Genomic DNA, 16,428 nt, shown 5'->3' on the forward strand with positions numbered 1-16,428 from the left:
GTAGCACGTTTACTTGGACCTATTTTGAGTCAAGACTTTTTTTCCTCTGTCAGAGACTTCTGTGGAATCCTGTACACATCCAAATAAAAACATAGGGTAAAATATATGCACACTTTGAAGTCAGAGTAAGACCAGGTAGAAAATATTTCACACAGTGTATTTTTTTTACTGCACTTGGGGTAACACAGAAAAATACCATGCAGCCTGCAAGGGGGAATGCAAATTGGGGGACCGTGTGCATAGGATTGCAGCCCCAGCCCACAACTGGATTACAAACGTACCTTAAATGAATTGCTTTCCGCTGGTCAACATCAACGCCCACCACCTCCTCCCCTTCTGAAATGCCCTCTCCTTGTGTCCTACACCTCCGTTCTCTTTAGTAAAATACCAGTGTGAAAGAATCACTTTCTCACTCTACCCCCTACCTACCTAGGATAGCGAGGGTCTAGTCTGTTATGAGGCAGGGCCATGGAGCCTGCAAAACTACAATTCCCACCCCACACCCCCACCTAATGGTATGGCTGGTTATGCTTTCCCACAAGGTTTTGTGCGAAGAGTAACAAGGGCAGAAATTAAGATACAAAACTAAAGCTACGGCATAAATGTTATGCATAATTGTTATCTTGTTCTTTGGCAAATTTCCCTCACCCACAGTGAATCCCATTGTTTGTTAGGAGCCTTAGTTCTCAGGGTCAGTTAGAGATGCACACACACATACACAACATCACCAGACTTTCATACCCTCCTTGGCAGGAGGGGGAGAGAAGAAAAAGTATTTTAAAACCGAGGCTTGAAGGTAGAAAAGGAGGAGAGGAAGAAAGAGGAAGGGGGGCTGAGGAACATCAGAGCTCCCACACATGTGTACTATGCTCTCAAGGAACGCATCAAGGACTGCAGGGACAGAACCGGGGAGACTCTGGGTCTCGGTGCAAAACCTTGAGACCAAGAGATTCCTTCCTGGTTTTGGATCAGAGCTCTTCCACATAGCTTCCTCTGTATTCAACTGCCCATTCCGGGCATAGGATAGGTAATCTCTCCTACCTTTCACCTCTTATAGTAATAGGGTCCTTTGATTTCTTAACTTTAAAGTTATGAATGGGTTAGGATATTAATGATAAATGCTGCCACGCACCCAAGTAATTCTGTAATGCTTTCCTACTCTTTCTCTCAATAAAATCAAGCTTTGCTTTATTTTGGTTTGGACCTGCATTTCTTGGGTTAAATATATACACCATTTAAGCACATTTCAGGGCAAAGCTCTTGTTTTATCCCTAGCAAAAGATCCCCTCCTCTCAAGGAGGTGTGTTTCATGGGACATGAGGGTGGCAAATGCACACACTCAGGTTCCCAAGAGCACATGTCGTAACACACTCTAGTGCAGAGTGGATTCCGAGGTGCCAGTTCTGTCTGATCTGTTTTGACAGATCTAATCAGGTGATCCTCTGTCCCTACTCACCACTGTCTCTCCTTGTGAATTGCAGTTCAAACCAAATATCCTTCACAATTACCTTGTCAGCTTGAAAAGGCTGTGGTGGCCGCACTGAGGCTTACAGAGGGAGAGACTGGCACGGGGACAGATTAACCATCATGCTTGCTGCCAAGCAGGGCTCAGGCAAATCAGGTCTCTCTGGCTGAGACAGAAAGGCCTGACGTTTTGCTGACCTGACTCTCCTCCTCTTGTGACACTAGAAGTCATGAACATCCAATGAAGCTGAGTGCTAGAAGATTCAGGAGAGACAAAGAAAGCATTCACACAGCTCCTAGTTAAACTGTGGAATTCGCTCCCACAGGAGGCACCCACGGCCACCGACTTGGAAGACAAATACGTAGAGGATAAGGCTATAAATGGCTACTAGCCATGATGGCTCTGCTCTGCTTCCATGGCCGAAGGTAGTATGCTTTCTGGAAACCGCAGAAGGGAGAGTGCTGTTGGCAGGTTTCCCATAGGCCTCTGGTTAGCCACTATGAGAACAGGATGCTGGACTAGATGGGCCTGATCCAGCAGGTTCCTCTTGTGTTTTCATGCTCCTTACATTGGGATTATTTTATTTTATTTTAAAGATACAACTTCTCTGAACTTCAGAGAGCAACTGATTTGTGCACTGAAGACTCCTCCTCCTGTGGTCCACGTAGAAAAGTGGGGCTTGATGTTCCACTAAGGTTCTGCTTGGCTGGGTGATCCTGCATAGTGTGTAAGGGAAGCTGTGGAACTGGTCCCAGCAGTTAAGTCTGCACAGTGTCTTTTGTGATGCTAATGTGAGGAGGTTCCCAGTAAAAGAGGGAGCTAGTGTTACACAGATATCCAGAGGAGTAGCCATGTTAGTCTGTCACAATTTAAGCACACACTTAAATCTAAAGGAGTGACAGATTTATTATGGCAGCAGCTTGTGTGGATTAGAACCCACTTCTTTAGATGTATGAACTGTTTTCCTTGGTACACAAGGTATATGCACAGACATATACAAAGGGGAGTGTAAGCAGCAGGGCCAAAGGGTAAGATGCAAGAGTTACACAAAGCTTCTTTGCAAGGCATGGTAGGCTAGCTTAGCTCAGCATGGCACAGCAGCAAAAAGGACTGGGGAGAAGCAAAGCGGCTGCAAGCCCCTCTCTGGGAGCTCAAACATTTGCACAGCCTTGCTAAGGCAACTTTTGGCTTGGTGTGCCATGTGAACCAGGCCATAGTCTGCAACATTTCTGTGCAAAGCTCAGATGTACAAAGAGGAGTACAGCAACCACTCATTATGGTAGCAATTGGCAATAACACAGACTGTGTGACTTTGCTGTGCTAATTGAATACCTGCGTGGAAGAACACAGGCAATCAAGGACAGCCAGCCATATTCCAGTCGTTGCAATGCATTTCTTTGGCCAGCTGCATCCCCTCAAGTCAGGGCACCCCTTTGGACACATTGGCCCATTTCCCTGTTCTGCTCTCTGCCACCTATCACATCTGCCGGTCTCCCTATTCTGGCTTATCCAGGCCTGCTCTCTTTTGCCTTTTCCTCAGTCTCAGAGGTTACTGGTTTTCTGCCTATGCTACAAGCGCTACATCTGCCTGAAACTGATCCTGCAAGGATTTGAGTGCTGAGCGCTTGACAGGTGTTATGTAAATTTGTATAGATATTAGCAGAGATCAGCAATGGTCTGAGATGCATGCGTGCCAGTGTGTGCATTTACCTAAGTAGCAGGCTTTTTGAGATCACTGAGACTTAAGACTTAGTAAAATAAGAAAAGCTACTTTATTTATAGAAACACATAGCAGATAGGAAAGGCATATCTAGTTCTAACTAAGTAAGTTGGAGGCACAACACCCACATGTGAGAATTACCTTCATGGCTCAGGAGAGAGAGCAGAGACAAAGGTGTCTCCTCTCTCTCAGACAGTCGAAGAAGAAAGGAAGGAAAGGGCGGAAGGAGGAGGGGCAGATAAGCTTCCCTCAGCATATCAGTCTGTGATGGAAGGAAGTCAGTCAGAGCATCACAGGTCAAGGTAGTCAAGACTAGCCAGCTGGAGGACCCGAACTCTATCTCCCTGCTGGAACATAAACAAAAGAACAAAACAGGAGTTGCTCTTGCCCCACTTCCAACAACAGGCTTGTCTTTCCCTATCTGTTTTATCTTTTGTTGTTGTTGTTTTGTTGTTTTAAAAAGTGTCACCCTTCTTTCCTCTGAAAGGCACCAGACAACAAATCTGTTGCACAGATCTCTTACTGATGTTGCTGACTCCAATGAAAAGCAGACATTAGGGAGACAGAATTGCTACGTCTTTTATTGTCCCACAGCACAGAAGCATTTGAACACACTGTGGTGGGCAAAGAACAATTGCTAAATTGACTACTCCTGTTTGTCTTGTGTTTGTTTGTGCCACCATCATGGAAGGTGCGGCATGAGGCTCAAAGTGAGACAGTTGCTTTCAAAGGGCCCACTTGCATTGGCTGCCTGTATATTTCCGAGCTCAATTCAAGGTGCTGGTTTTGACCTATAAAGCCTTACACGGCTTGGGACCACAATACCTGATGGAACGCCCCTCCCGATACAAACCCACCCGTACACTACGTTCAAGATCAAAGGCCCTCCTCTGATAAAAAACCTCCATCAGCTCACGTTATGAATTCAATAACCATCAGTGCATCTAACTTAAATTAAACAGGTGAATAAATATAAGCCCTCCAGATGTTCAGATAGGTATCCACATGGAATTGATATCTATATACATTATTTTGAGATTTTTTATTTATTTATTTATTTATTTTCATTTCTAGACCGCCGATAGCTAATAGCTCTCTGGGCGGTGTACAAAACGAGATTAAAATACAATATAAAATAAAATCAGTAACAAAGGAACACATTAAACTAAAAACATTAAACATAAAGCATTAAACATTAAAATGCCTGGGAGTATAGCCAGGTCTTAACCTGGCGCCTAAAAGAAAGAACCGTAGGCGCCAGGCGTATTTCCTCCGGTAAGCTGTTCCATAATTCGGGGGCCACCACAGAAAAGGCCCTAGATCTAGTAACAGTCCTCCGGGCATCCTGGTGAGTTGGTACCCGGAGGAGGGCCTTAGATATTGAACGAAGTGAACGGGTAGGTTCATAGCGGGAGAGGTGTTCCACAAGGTATTGCGGTCCCACACCGTGTAAGGCTTTATATGTCAACACCAGCACCTTGAATCTAGCTCGGAAACAAATAGGTAGCCATGGTGGTGAAGTTCTCAGATTGTGTGATAGACAGTGGGTATTTATCCTTCCAGGCTCATGGTCCTGAATTGTGTGTGCACGTGCGTGCGTGCGTGCATGGACACACATTTTTTCTTGGAAGGAGTGCTATCTAAGAGCAGACTGGAGAAGAGAAGAAGGGAAGACCACTGGCTAGGAGCCAGCCTTCTGCAAGTGGAAGAAATGAAGCATCTGTTTCCTATTGGATTAGACATATGTACTGAAGTTAAAATATACACAGTAATGGGGAGAGGTGAGCAGCTTAGGAAGTATAATTGCAATAATAAAACAATATTAATAGGCTCAGAGAAATTGCTTAATAATGTTCCAGTTAGAATTTTTAACTATGCATCACCCCCAAATTGCAAATGAGCTCTCTGAGCTTACAAGAGCAACTTACCCAAAGAAATGTGTATATGTGTGGGGAAAGCAGAGTGTAACTGCATTGCTTGGTACATAAGTTAATTAGGGTTCAATTACTAGACATTACTATCTATTACTAAATATTGCTGCTACTAATTAGATATTTAAGGAACCCATTTTTGTTGCAATTAATAAGTTTAAATTTTATTAATAGATGTGCAGATGTGTTTTGGTACCAAGTAAAACATGCATCTGAAATAACTGAGGGCTAGTCTGTGTATAAAAACATGCTCAAAGTTGTGTCTAAACATGGACGTTTCAATTGAAATTGTTTCTAAAACACTGAACCCTTTCAGGAATCTCAGAAGTGAGGAAATTGGACGCAGCTGCTCACTGTAGCGAGGGACCAACATTTGCTCAACTCAGCTCAGCTCATCTAGCCACACCAGTCCATGATTAAGGAAGCTTTGCTATCTTTTTACATAACATCTTAATTTGGCAAACCAGAATCAACATGGTTTGTGCTAACTATGGTTTGGAATGATGTCTGAATTGACAAATCATAGTTTATAACCTTTTCTCCGCCTCCATTTGCTCTTGCTATGCGTAGTAGCAAAGGCTTGAATGGATGTGGGGTGCAGACTTATGTGAATGCAATGGATACAGATTTGGGTAGACCAGGCCCCATTTGCACTGTGCATTCAAAGAGGCAAAATACCGCTTTAAACAGTCATGGCTTCCCTCAAAGCATCCTGGGAACTGTAGTTTGTTAAGGGTGCTGAGAATTGTTAGGATAACCCTATTCCCTTCACACAGCTACAGTTCCCAAAAGTTCCCTGGGAAGAGGGATTGACTTTTAAACCACTCTCAGAATTGGGGGAAGCCGCAACTGTTTGAAGTGGTATGATACAGCTTTGAATGTATAGTGTAGATGGAGCCTTACTCATTTAAACTACTGATAAAAATATCCCTCGATGCCCTCCCTTCCCACCTTCTGCTCTCCTGGAGGACAGTCAGTGCTTCAGGTCAGAGACTATCGATAACTGCCAGTTCAGTTGGACCATGCTTGATAAATAATATATCCTAAGTAAATGTATCCAACTCTGTTTTGAATCCCAGACATTTCTTATCTCCCCAAAAGCTTTCAAGAGAGAGACTGTATATCTGTTAACAGTTAAGACTGAGTAGAAAATGCACCCAACTCATATCATATTTCAGCTGTGCCCACTTGTATTTTTAGTTTCTCTCTCTCTCTCTCTCTCTCTCTCTCTCTCTCTCTCTCTCTCTCTCTCTCTCTCATATATGCTATGTAAGGTTGTATTAAGAGAAGTATAGTTTCCAAATCATGTGAAGTATTCGTTCCCCTCTATTCAGCGCTGGCTAGGCCTCATCTTTACTGCGTCCAGTTCTGGACTCCGCACTTCAAGAAGGATGCAGACAAACTGGAACAGGTTCAGAGGAGGGCAACAAGGATGATCAGGGGACTGGAAACAAAGCCCTATGAGGAGAGACTGAAAGAACTGGGCATGTTTAGCCTGGAGAAGAGAAGACTGAGGGGAGATATGATAGCACTGTTCAAGTACATGAAAGGTTGTCACACAGAGGAGGGCTGGGATCTCTTCTTGATCATCCCAGAGTGCAGGGCACAGAATAATGGGCTCAAGTTGCAGGAAGCCAGATTTCGATGGAACATCAGGAAAAAACTTCCTAACTGTTAGAGCCATACATCAGTGGAACTAATTACCTAGAGAGGTAGTGGGCTCTCCGACACTGGAGGCACTCAAGAGGTAGATGGACAGCCATCTGTCGGGAATGCTTTGATTTGGATTCCTGCATTGAGCAGGGGGTTGGACTTGATGGCCTTATAGGCCCCTTCCTACTCTACTATTCTATTATTCTAAGCAGTGATCTGAAGAGATAGGTCCCCCACATATTCTAAATAGATAAGATACTAAAAAAAAAACCGCTCAGGTTCTCAGTCCAAATATGCCATGTGGGGTGTGTATATTTCATGCTGCTTTGAAATGACACTTAGAACATTTCTGCATTGCAGTTATAAAATGTACTTCTTTAAAGCTGTTCTTTAAAGAGTTTCAAACATGACAGTGCCCAACAGAGAGAGAGAGAGATTGTAAGGATCTGAATGAATAGGTTATATTTAGAATAGGGATGGATGAATCACACTTTCTGATCTGTGTCACTTTTGCACATGCTCACCCATTAAGTCCAGTTTGGGGAACATTTGGCCCTCCAGATGTTGCTGGACTACAACTCCCATCAGCCCCATCAAGTGTGGGCAGTGGGCAGGGATGATGGGAATTGGTATTCAGCAACATCTGGAGCGGCCAAAGGTTCCCCACACTTGCATTAAGTCCAACCTGTGTCATTTCCCTATTAACCCGTTTTTTAAAGTCTGCACAAAAATTGCCATATAAATTCACATTTTTAAACACATATTTTTTCTCAAAATCTGTATTTTAAGATGCGTTTTGATATGGTTTTTGAAGCAATAACATCTTGGAGGGCTACGGCTTCCCCATTCTCACCATAATGAAATGTTTTTCTGTGGGTACACACACCCTGAACATGAAAAACAAGCATGTCAGTATAGAAATTGTTTCCCTGTCATGCTAGAATTCTATCATCTCTGCTCTGATCCTAACATTCAATATATAAAACACTATTCTTTGTTGTTTATTATATTGAGGCAACTGTAATTATTTATGGGTGAATCTTCATTCATACCAGCTTACATCTGGAGTCTCTAGCAGTGTTGCCCAAGCAAAGCTTTACCCTCTCAGTGAGAATTAAGCCTATATTTGCATCATTGGAGAGCCAGTGTGGTGTAGTGGTTAAGGTGTTGGACTACGACCTGGGAGACCAGGGTTCAAATCCCCACACAGCCATGACGCTCACTGGGTGACCTTGGGCCAGTCGCTGCCTCTCAGTCTCAGAGGGAGGCAATGGTAAAACCACCTCTGGTACCGCTTACCATGAAAACCCTATTCGTAGGGTCGCCATAAGTCGGAATCGACTTGAAGGCAGTCCATTTGCATCATTAGGAAAGACTGAAGAGATGTTAGATTGTTTTATTTCTTTATTAAATGTATATCCCACCCTTCTTCCCAAAGGAGCCTAGGGGAACATTGATAGATAGTGACCAGAGGGTGAAAAGTATGGGTGGGCCATATTGTTGCAATGTGCAGTTCTAAAGTCAGATTCCAGTTCTCCCATATTATTGCATTAACTTTCTGTTGGTGGAGATTCTTTACGTTTCTGTTTATGAAAGCTCTGTGTTATCTCTCCACCCCCAACCCCCCCCCCCAGAAGTGTTGTCTGTAATCCCTGCTGTATACCTTTACCTGGTTCCCATTTCATATCTGCCATTTAATCATATCATGTAATCATTATGTGATTCCATTCACCTGTAATTTAAAGGGAAAAAGAACAAGATTACGTGGGCTAGTAAATTTGCACTAGCCTTGTTATCTGCGTGGGCAGCTATGGAGCATGTAGAAAAGGATCACATTTTACACTTCTGGGCCTCCTGGTTGCGATCAGTTCTTGGAGCCACAGTTTTCCTTAACCTCATTGACTTGTTAACAGTAGTTTATTGTCTTTAGCAAACTCTTAAGCAAGAGTTGTGAGTTTTATCACTCCACTGAAGGCTTTCTTTGGATATGTGATCTTTTATAAAAAGGTGTCACCTGCTGTGAAATTGAGCATGTTGAGTAATTGCAGGCCATAAGGACCATTGCAAACTGGGATGCAAGACATGTAATTTACAGAGCTCTTGTACCAAGTCGAGTTTATCATGTATATCCAACATCACATATTTTGTCTTAAACTTCCACCAAATTCTTGGTTACCAAGGAGACCAGAGAGTATTGACAGATGGATAGAAATACTTAGTTGCACCTGAAACTTGTCCTTGGCTTGCGTGGGTATTAAAGCTCTTGGAACAGAAAGATTTAGCCCAGCTTATTGGATCACTCAGAACTCTGACTGGTGACCTACTTCTTGGGCTGTCCTTTGGGGGAAGAGGCCCTAGGCCAGTAGAGAGAACATATGCTTTGCAGAAACTCTCAGTTTTGGGTTCTGGCATCTCCAGTTAAAAATGATCAGCTGGCAGGTGATGGGAAAGAGCTTTCTCTCTCTGAGAGCCTGGAGAGCTGCTGCCAGCCAGAGTTGGTTGTATTGGCTTAGACAGATACATAGTCCAGTCTAGTATAAAACCACTTACTATCTCCCTGTGGTGCATGTAGGCTCCTTGGTGTGTGCAATGTTGGCCTTCACGTCCAATATTATGTCTGTTATGTAACCTGTGATGCAATTGTAGGCAGTCCGATTTGCTAAAGTCTTTTATACTTATTCCCTGAGTGACAAGCAATGGGCCAGGTAGCATGGTAGGCGGGTGGGTACTGCTTTTTTTTTAAATGAAGCAACAGTCAGATCTGCTCCTGTGGAATCACATTTTTACCATCCACTTGCCACTAAGTCTATCTGTGGTTCTTTCTGCCCCTTCCTGTTGTGAGCCCCACAGTCCCAAAAGGGTCTGGGCTGGAATGGCAGTGCTTGGCAGACGAGGGGTAAGGGGAGGGCGAGACAGGACAAGTGTGGGGGAGCCAGCCTGCAGGGAGCATGAGGACTCAGCCCCTTGGCTTCAGGCTGTTGGAGACGGGGTAACAGAGGCAGTAGCCTTCGTCCCGTCCCCGCTCTGCCACCCCTGGAGCAGGACACACAGAGTTGCTGACTCAATGGATGGGGTGGCAGTGCAGGAGGAGGCACATCATGGCAGGTGACTGTGCTGTCACTTAAGACTCAGTGCCATCTCTATTGGCATGATCAGTTATGGGTTCCTCGCCAAAGCACCTGCCTCCGAGCATATTCTTCCTACCGCCGGACGAGAGTCCTGCAAGTGAACCTTGCTCTTTTAAAGCTAGGTGGGAAGGGCATGGAGACTTTTAAAAAAGACCCTGCACTCAGACTTTTGATTGTGACCCCCACATCATCCCAATACCCTTGCTGCACCTGTGTCAAGCTTTCCTGAATAAATTTCTCTCTGTGACTTGAAAAGAAATAGTGGGGAGATACACACACACACATTATTTGAATTGTAATTCCAAGCTCTTTTGGGAGACAATCTTGTCAGAAAGGCGTATTATAAATATACCAATAAAATGTGTCCATCCAAGCCCACCTTTGGCCTGTGGGCAGAGTTGTGTGGTTCTTTGGGCCTGCCTTACAAATTCCCCATAGACTGCTACCTCCTGTGGGATCAGGAGCTGCCTTTGCCCCCTCCCTCCAGCTCATTTTCTCGTTCCTTCTGTTTGCTGAGATAAGGTTGGAGAGGCAGCTGGTGCAGCTCAAGGCCTTTTGAATTGCTGACATACTCGCTTTGCAGGCTTGTATGTATGGAGATACCACTCCTTAACAAGTCCTCCCCCCTCCCGCTTTCCCCCTCCTCACTCCCTATATCATAATGGAAGAACAGGCAAACGAAAGGATTAATTATTCTGGAGAAATGTTTGCCCGTTTAAGGCAGGATCATCTCCTTTAAGGCATTCACACCATGCTCGGGAGACCTGGCCTAGAGAGTAATGGAGTCATGGGCCTGGAAAGAGATCACAACTGTCTTTTGAAGGACCACCATGTGTTAAGTCATCTAAACTCATCCCTACATATTAAGAATAGGGATGGGGGAGAAATTGGATTCAGTTCACATGTAAAGGTGAACCTACCTAATCTGCACTTTCTGAAACATAGCCGTCCTTTGAAATTCACACTTTTCTGAATTTTGCTATGCAGTTCTCCAGCCAGGTTAGTACCAGTAGTCTGCACACTCCCCTGCCTCATCTCTCCACTTGGGCATATCAGAACTTGGGACATCTTTTGCTACTTGTTCTCCATTGTATAGGTATTGAAACTAAAGCTGCTCCAAAATTCACAGAAGACTTTGAATTGTACCCAGTGCTAGTCCTACTCAGAGCAGAACCATTGAAAGTCATGAACATGGCTGGTTTAGATCCATTAATTTCAATAGGTCTACTCTGAGTAGAAGTAAGTTGGGTACAACACTTCTATTTTTCTGAGAAAATGACATAAGATTCTAATAGTTTTCAGTCACCACCCTTAAGGGCAGCGGTGAGGGAGAGCTCTTCCCAGAACTTTTATCTGTATGTTTAAATGCCTCCTACATCCCTCCCTGAAATTTCTCAGCCTACATGGAAGGCTATTTGTGCACAAATCAAATCTGAATCATTCTTCCTTGGAGAAAAGGTCAAGTCAAATCAGTTGAATTGTTAAATGGAAAAACCTGTACTTCTTGAATGGCAATATGCTTTTTTTTTTCCTTCCAGGAGCTACAATCCTAGTTGAAATTATGTTGACAATAATAATCCTTGCCAGACATATTTCTTTGCTTAAAATAAATAATGCAATATGTTCTGCTTATTTCATTTTGCATGAAGTTCTTCAAGCCTCCTCCCTGTAGCCTTGAATCCATTTATTTTATTTGGCTGTGATATTTTGACACTAATCTGCCCAGCAATAATGGAAAAAGTGACGGGTATCTATTTATTTACAGTAGGGCCCCACTCATACGGCGGGTTACGTTCCGAACCCCTGCTGTAAAGCGGAACTTATTGAATAGAGTGGCGTGCAATGCCCGAAAACCGCCATAAAAGCGGAACAAGCGCTGTATGAGTGGGGCTTTAGTCTAATTGCATCTACTTGAGACCTCCGCATTAGCAAAGCGCTGTAAAGTGAAGCGCCATAAAGTGGGGTCCTACTGTATTTAATTTTTAGAATTGCCTGATGCTAAAGCCTCTAGGTGACATACAATTAAACTAGTTAAAAAATCCAACACAATTAATGCAGCATTTTTTTTTTTAAAAAAGCAATATCTGAATTACAAGAAAACCACAAAAAAAGACAGTAAGGGAGAGTATGGTCACACCCACACTATACATTTAAAACACTCTTGTGCCACTTAACAGTAATCCTTTCACCAAAAAGAATACTGGGAGGTCCTTTGTTAAAGGGCCTCCTAACAACTCTCAGCATCTGTAACAAGCTACAGTTCACAGGATCCTTTGTGGGAAGCCATGACTGTTAAAGAGGTATAAATGTGCTTTAAATGTATGGTGCAGATGTGACCCATGACCCAAAGCCACAGGAGAGGGATAGTCAGGCATATGAAGCCAGAGAAGTTCTACTTTCCTGCATTCATGAGTTTTTCGGGAGATACAGTGCTGCATACATTTTTAGACACATGCTGACCCACTTAAAACCTAGATATAATATGCACCACTTTATGTTATGATGCTACTTACAGACTGTCCTGATACCTTTACATTTATATGTTGAGGTTGTCCTTGTGTCTTTCTGAGTAGTGATTTTTCAGTTTCCCTTCTGTTATACCCTCGCCCCTTACCATTCTTGTCTACCTCTTTTCTCCCCCCACCCTCTTTTTTTCATCTATATTAGTTATCTCTTGTCCTTCTTGGACAAGGGTGCCTCCAGAGTGTCCGGAACTTTATTTATTTACATACCAGAACTTTAGGTTTGTCTAGCTTCATAATCGAGGCCCCATGAAGAATGTTTACATAATCCTTCCATGAAGAGGGAATGTTGCACATTTTCCAGTCTATACATATCTCCAACAGGCCTTGGGGAATGTGCACATATTGCCTGAATTTTGTACACTCTTCAGTCATTATGCATAATCTCCAACAGGCTTTGGGGAATGTACTTATCTTGACAGTATTTTATACATTCTGCAGGCAATATGCATATTCTCCAGTCAGTATGCATAGTCTCAAAAAATTTTTTTTCCCTGTCTCTCATTCAGAAGTGTGCAATCTGCAATGCCCTGCTCACTACTTCTGCACCAGATATAGGACCCCAGAAAAACATAATGAAGTGTGTACAGAATCACTCAGGACAAGCAACCCTTTAGACAATCACTGGAGTATACAATGTGGCAAAGATGCTGAAGTGCTGGTGGATAAAAGGTGTGGTTTGTCTCTTTCATGCACATCAGTCTGCTCCCCATGTGCTCAGAGACTTTGCTTGGAGGGCCTGCCAGTCGTCTTCTCCAAAGAAACTGTTTGTTCTCAGCTTCCTCTGGGTATGGGAGACAACCCTCTCCTGTTTCATTGTCACCTGCTCATGATTAAATAATCATCTTTCTAACATATCAAACGGCTAGCAAAAGAACCCTACTTGATACATAACTGCATTTTTTCCTTTTCCTTTACTGTGGCAAAAGAGGCAGGATGCCAACTTGTTCATCTCATTTGAACACTTGTTTCCCTCGTCTCTTTTCGCACATACCTATATGCTCACCCATACTCTGAAGAAGTTAATATTTAATACATTTGGTAGCTCAGTCAAGTCCACCCACCTTTTTTCCTTAGTGGTTGCAGCACCAGTGACACCTTGCTTGAAAAGAATGTGCTTTCCTCTCTCCAGCAGTTGCCACCAGAGTGTTTTTAGTGTTTTAGAGTGCTTTTGTTTACCACCCTGGGCTCCTTCTGGGAGGAAGGGCAGGATATAAATTTAATAAAATAAATAAATAAATAAACCTATTATCCCCCTCAGTGCTATTCTTGGCCTTTAATGTGCTAACCAGCTGTAGCCCTGAATATCTAACAGGCCATCTTCTCCCATATAGACCCTGCTGGCCTTTAACATTGTCTCAGAGACTCTGTGTCATTACGTGAGTAAGTGAGCATGACAGACACGGCCTCCTCAGTGGTGGTGTCACAGTGTTGGAATACACTTCATATGGAAATTTGTCAGCCTCCCTTTGCTGTGTTTTGGACAGAAAACAAAGTTTTAAAAAAACAATCTGACAGACTTTTAATATATGGTTTCTGCTGCTGTTTTTTTTTTAAGTCTTGATTGTTTTTAAATTGTGCCATCTGTAAATGGTAGTTTGTGTATATATTGTCTGTAACATCCCGTGCTGTAAGCCACTCTTGATACTCTATGAGCACGAGAGTGCAATAAAACATGAAACAGTGACTAGAGAGGTGGAAAAGCTTCTACCCACCCTTTTATTCCTTTTCTTTAAAAAAATAACTAAGAGATTGGCCCACCATACACACATCCTGGCTTGTTCAGCTTTGCAGTCCATTTTCTAATCCATAGAGTGGCTCTATTCAGGTGTAATGTCAGACTATGGTTTAGTACTTGTGTGCTTCCCTCACTCACTCTGATCCAGTTTGTTTCTTGTTAGTGCAAACCATAGTAGTAAACAATCCTGCAAACCAGGATTGCAGTTTGGAAGAAGGAGAGGGCAGGGGAAGAGTATGAGCCTCAGGTTCAATCATGGAGCACCAAGCAATGGTTTGGTGTTACTTCTGAATCAGTCCAGTGTGAGTACTACATTCATCTGCCCAGGAAAGGCGTCAGGGGAGGGGAATAATCTTGCACAGAGTGGCATACCCATTGCAGTGAATATTTATGAGTTCTGTGTCCAGTCCTAGCTTTCTAGCCTTGATTATGTGTCGTAGGTATGAACGGCATGATGCATAATAATAAACTAGGGATACATGGAAAGACTATTGACATAAACAATCCAGATATGGGGCTGCATTTTAGATAACTGATGTTGACGTGATGACAGTTGTCCATCTTCAAACAAATCTCTGCCCAGCTTTAGCTTCATTAGATGGAGGTGGGTGGGCAAGCTGCTCTTTCTCACCATCAGTAGAATATTAAGAACTGTAGCATACTTTACAGGGTTGTTGTGGTGATCAAATAAGTCTATTGCTGCTATGCTAGTCACTTACCCATCACAGTGTACTGTTCCTTGCAAGAAAGAAATGAAGACTTCAGAAATGCGATGAATACCATCACTACTGAAGTCAAGCCTCAGTGCACCCTCTTTCTCAGATTCGTGCTTTTCTCAAGTCCCTTATGCACACAAGGCTCTACCAAGAGGTGACTGGTGCATTTCCCTCTTGGTAGCTGCAAGCCTGCTTCTAAGCAATGTGGTTAGAAGCATTTACCTGAAGTGAATAAGAATCCCCCACCCAACCCCTGGCAGCCTACATCTAGTGATTCAGGGCAAAGAGACAATTACAATCCCGCAGGTAAATTGCTACAAAAAGGTAAGATGCACCAGGCCATAAGGCATTGCATAAATTGTTGTTTGTTTCTGCCATATTTATGCCTAATTCTCACTAAGGTGATAAACTTGTGACAGCATTTCACATGATAGATTTTTTGTCCATGCAGCAGCTGCAGCAGCAGCAACAACAATAATAATACTAGCCTAGAACCTCCTGACATGCTAGTTTTCTGTGTACAGGGAATTGACGGGAAAGCAAGGAGGGAGGCACCCCAAATGTACCGCAGACAAAAAGAAGGAAAATCCTCAAAGTACTTAGCCAGCAAACAGCCATAAATGAAAACAAAAGTAATTTTATTGCTGCCCGACGCATTTTGGATGACAAAGACCGTTTCTCAAGGGCAATCTGGTGGAAGTCTCACACTGCTGCCTCATAGGTGTAGCAAACTAACAGCACCGTGGGACTTCCACCAGATTGCCCTTGATAAAGGGTCTTTGCCACCCAAAACATGTCAAGTAGCAATAAAACGTTCGTTTTCATTTTTGGCTGTTTGCTGGCTAGGCACTTGGAGGGTTTTCCCTCTTTTCATCTGTGGTACAGGGAATTGAGCCTCCACATATAGTTGTGATCTTAACAGTTTATCACCGTGGCAAGAATGAGACATAGGAACAGTCTCCTGCCCTTTGAAGCTGGCAGCAAAGAAACACCTTCTGGTGTGCATGCTGACCTGGTTTTAACAGCCCCTTTCTCCTCCAAGGGAAGAAGCGATGCTGTCGACCTATTTCGAAACCATCAATGACCTTCTCTCCTCCTTCGGGCCAGTCCGAGACTGCTCACGCAACAACGGGGGCTGCACTCGCAACTTCAAGTGTGTGTCAGACCGCAAGGTGGATTCGACAGGCTGTGTGGTACGTACACCTCTTGAGTTCCTGGGAGAGAGACAGCATGTTGTGCTAAAGGATGGAAAAAGAGATGCTTTGGTTCATACTGTGTTCCAGGTCCCACCTAGGGTTCAGCCAGCCGATGGGATCCTTAGCATATGATGTACCAAGGTTGCTTGTCCAGCTTAGGGATGACCCAGGCAGGACCATCGTGCACTCTCATTTGTGTAGTGGGTTTCAGGTCCTGCTTAAGGTTCAGCTTGGATTTCTTTTTCTTTTTTTGCAAATGTAACAAAAAGAGGGGGGGAAATATTTTTTTAAAAAAGCAATAATAGATAACTCAAAAATCAGCTCACATTAAAGGTACAATAACCAACAGTACATCTATC

At 43.4% G+C, this 16,428-nt stretch overlaps 1 protein-coding gene across 6 annotated transcripts in view; it reads left to right on the plus strand.

Moving 5' to 3' along the window:
• Nucleotides 1-16,428, plus strand: part of ASTN2 (astrotactin 2) — a 773,365-nt gene that overhangs the window by 447,496 nt on the left and 309,441 nt on the right. For all 6 annotated transcript variants that reach the window (XM_061604310.1, XM_061604311.1, XM_061604312.1 and 3 more), the window contains one exon: nt 15,916-16,066. In XM_061604310.1, coding sequence (XP_061460294.1) covers nt 15,916-16,066 — 151 coding nt within the window. The remainder of the gene's footprint in view (nt 1-15,915; nt 16,067-16,428) is intronic.

The sequence above is a fragment of the Rhineura floridana genome, chromosome 20 (genome assembly GCF_030035675.1).
Source record: "Rhineura floridana isolate rRhiFlo1 chromosome 20, rRhiFlo1.hap2, whole genome shotgun sequence".
In the NCBI taxonomy this organism is placed as follows: domain Eukaryota; kingdom Metazoa; phylum Chordata; class Lepidosauria; order Squamata; family Rhineuridae; genus Rhineura; species Rhineura floridana.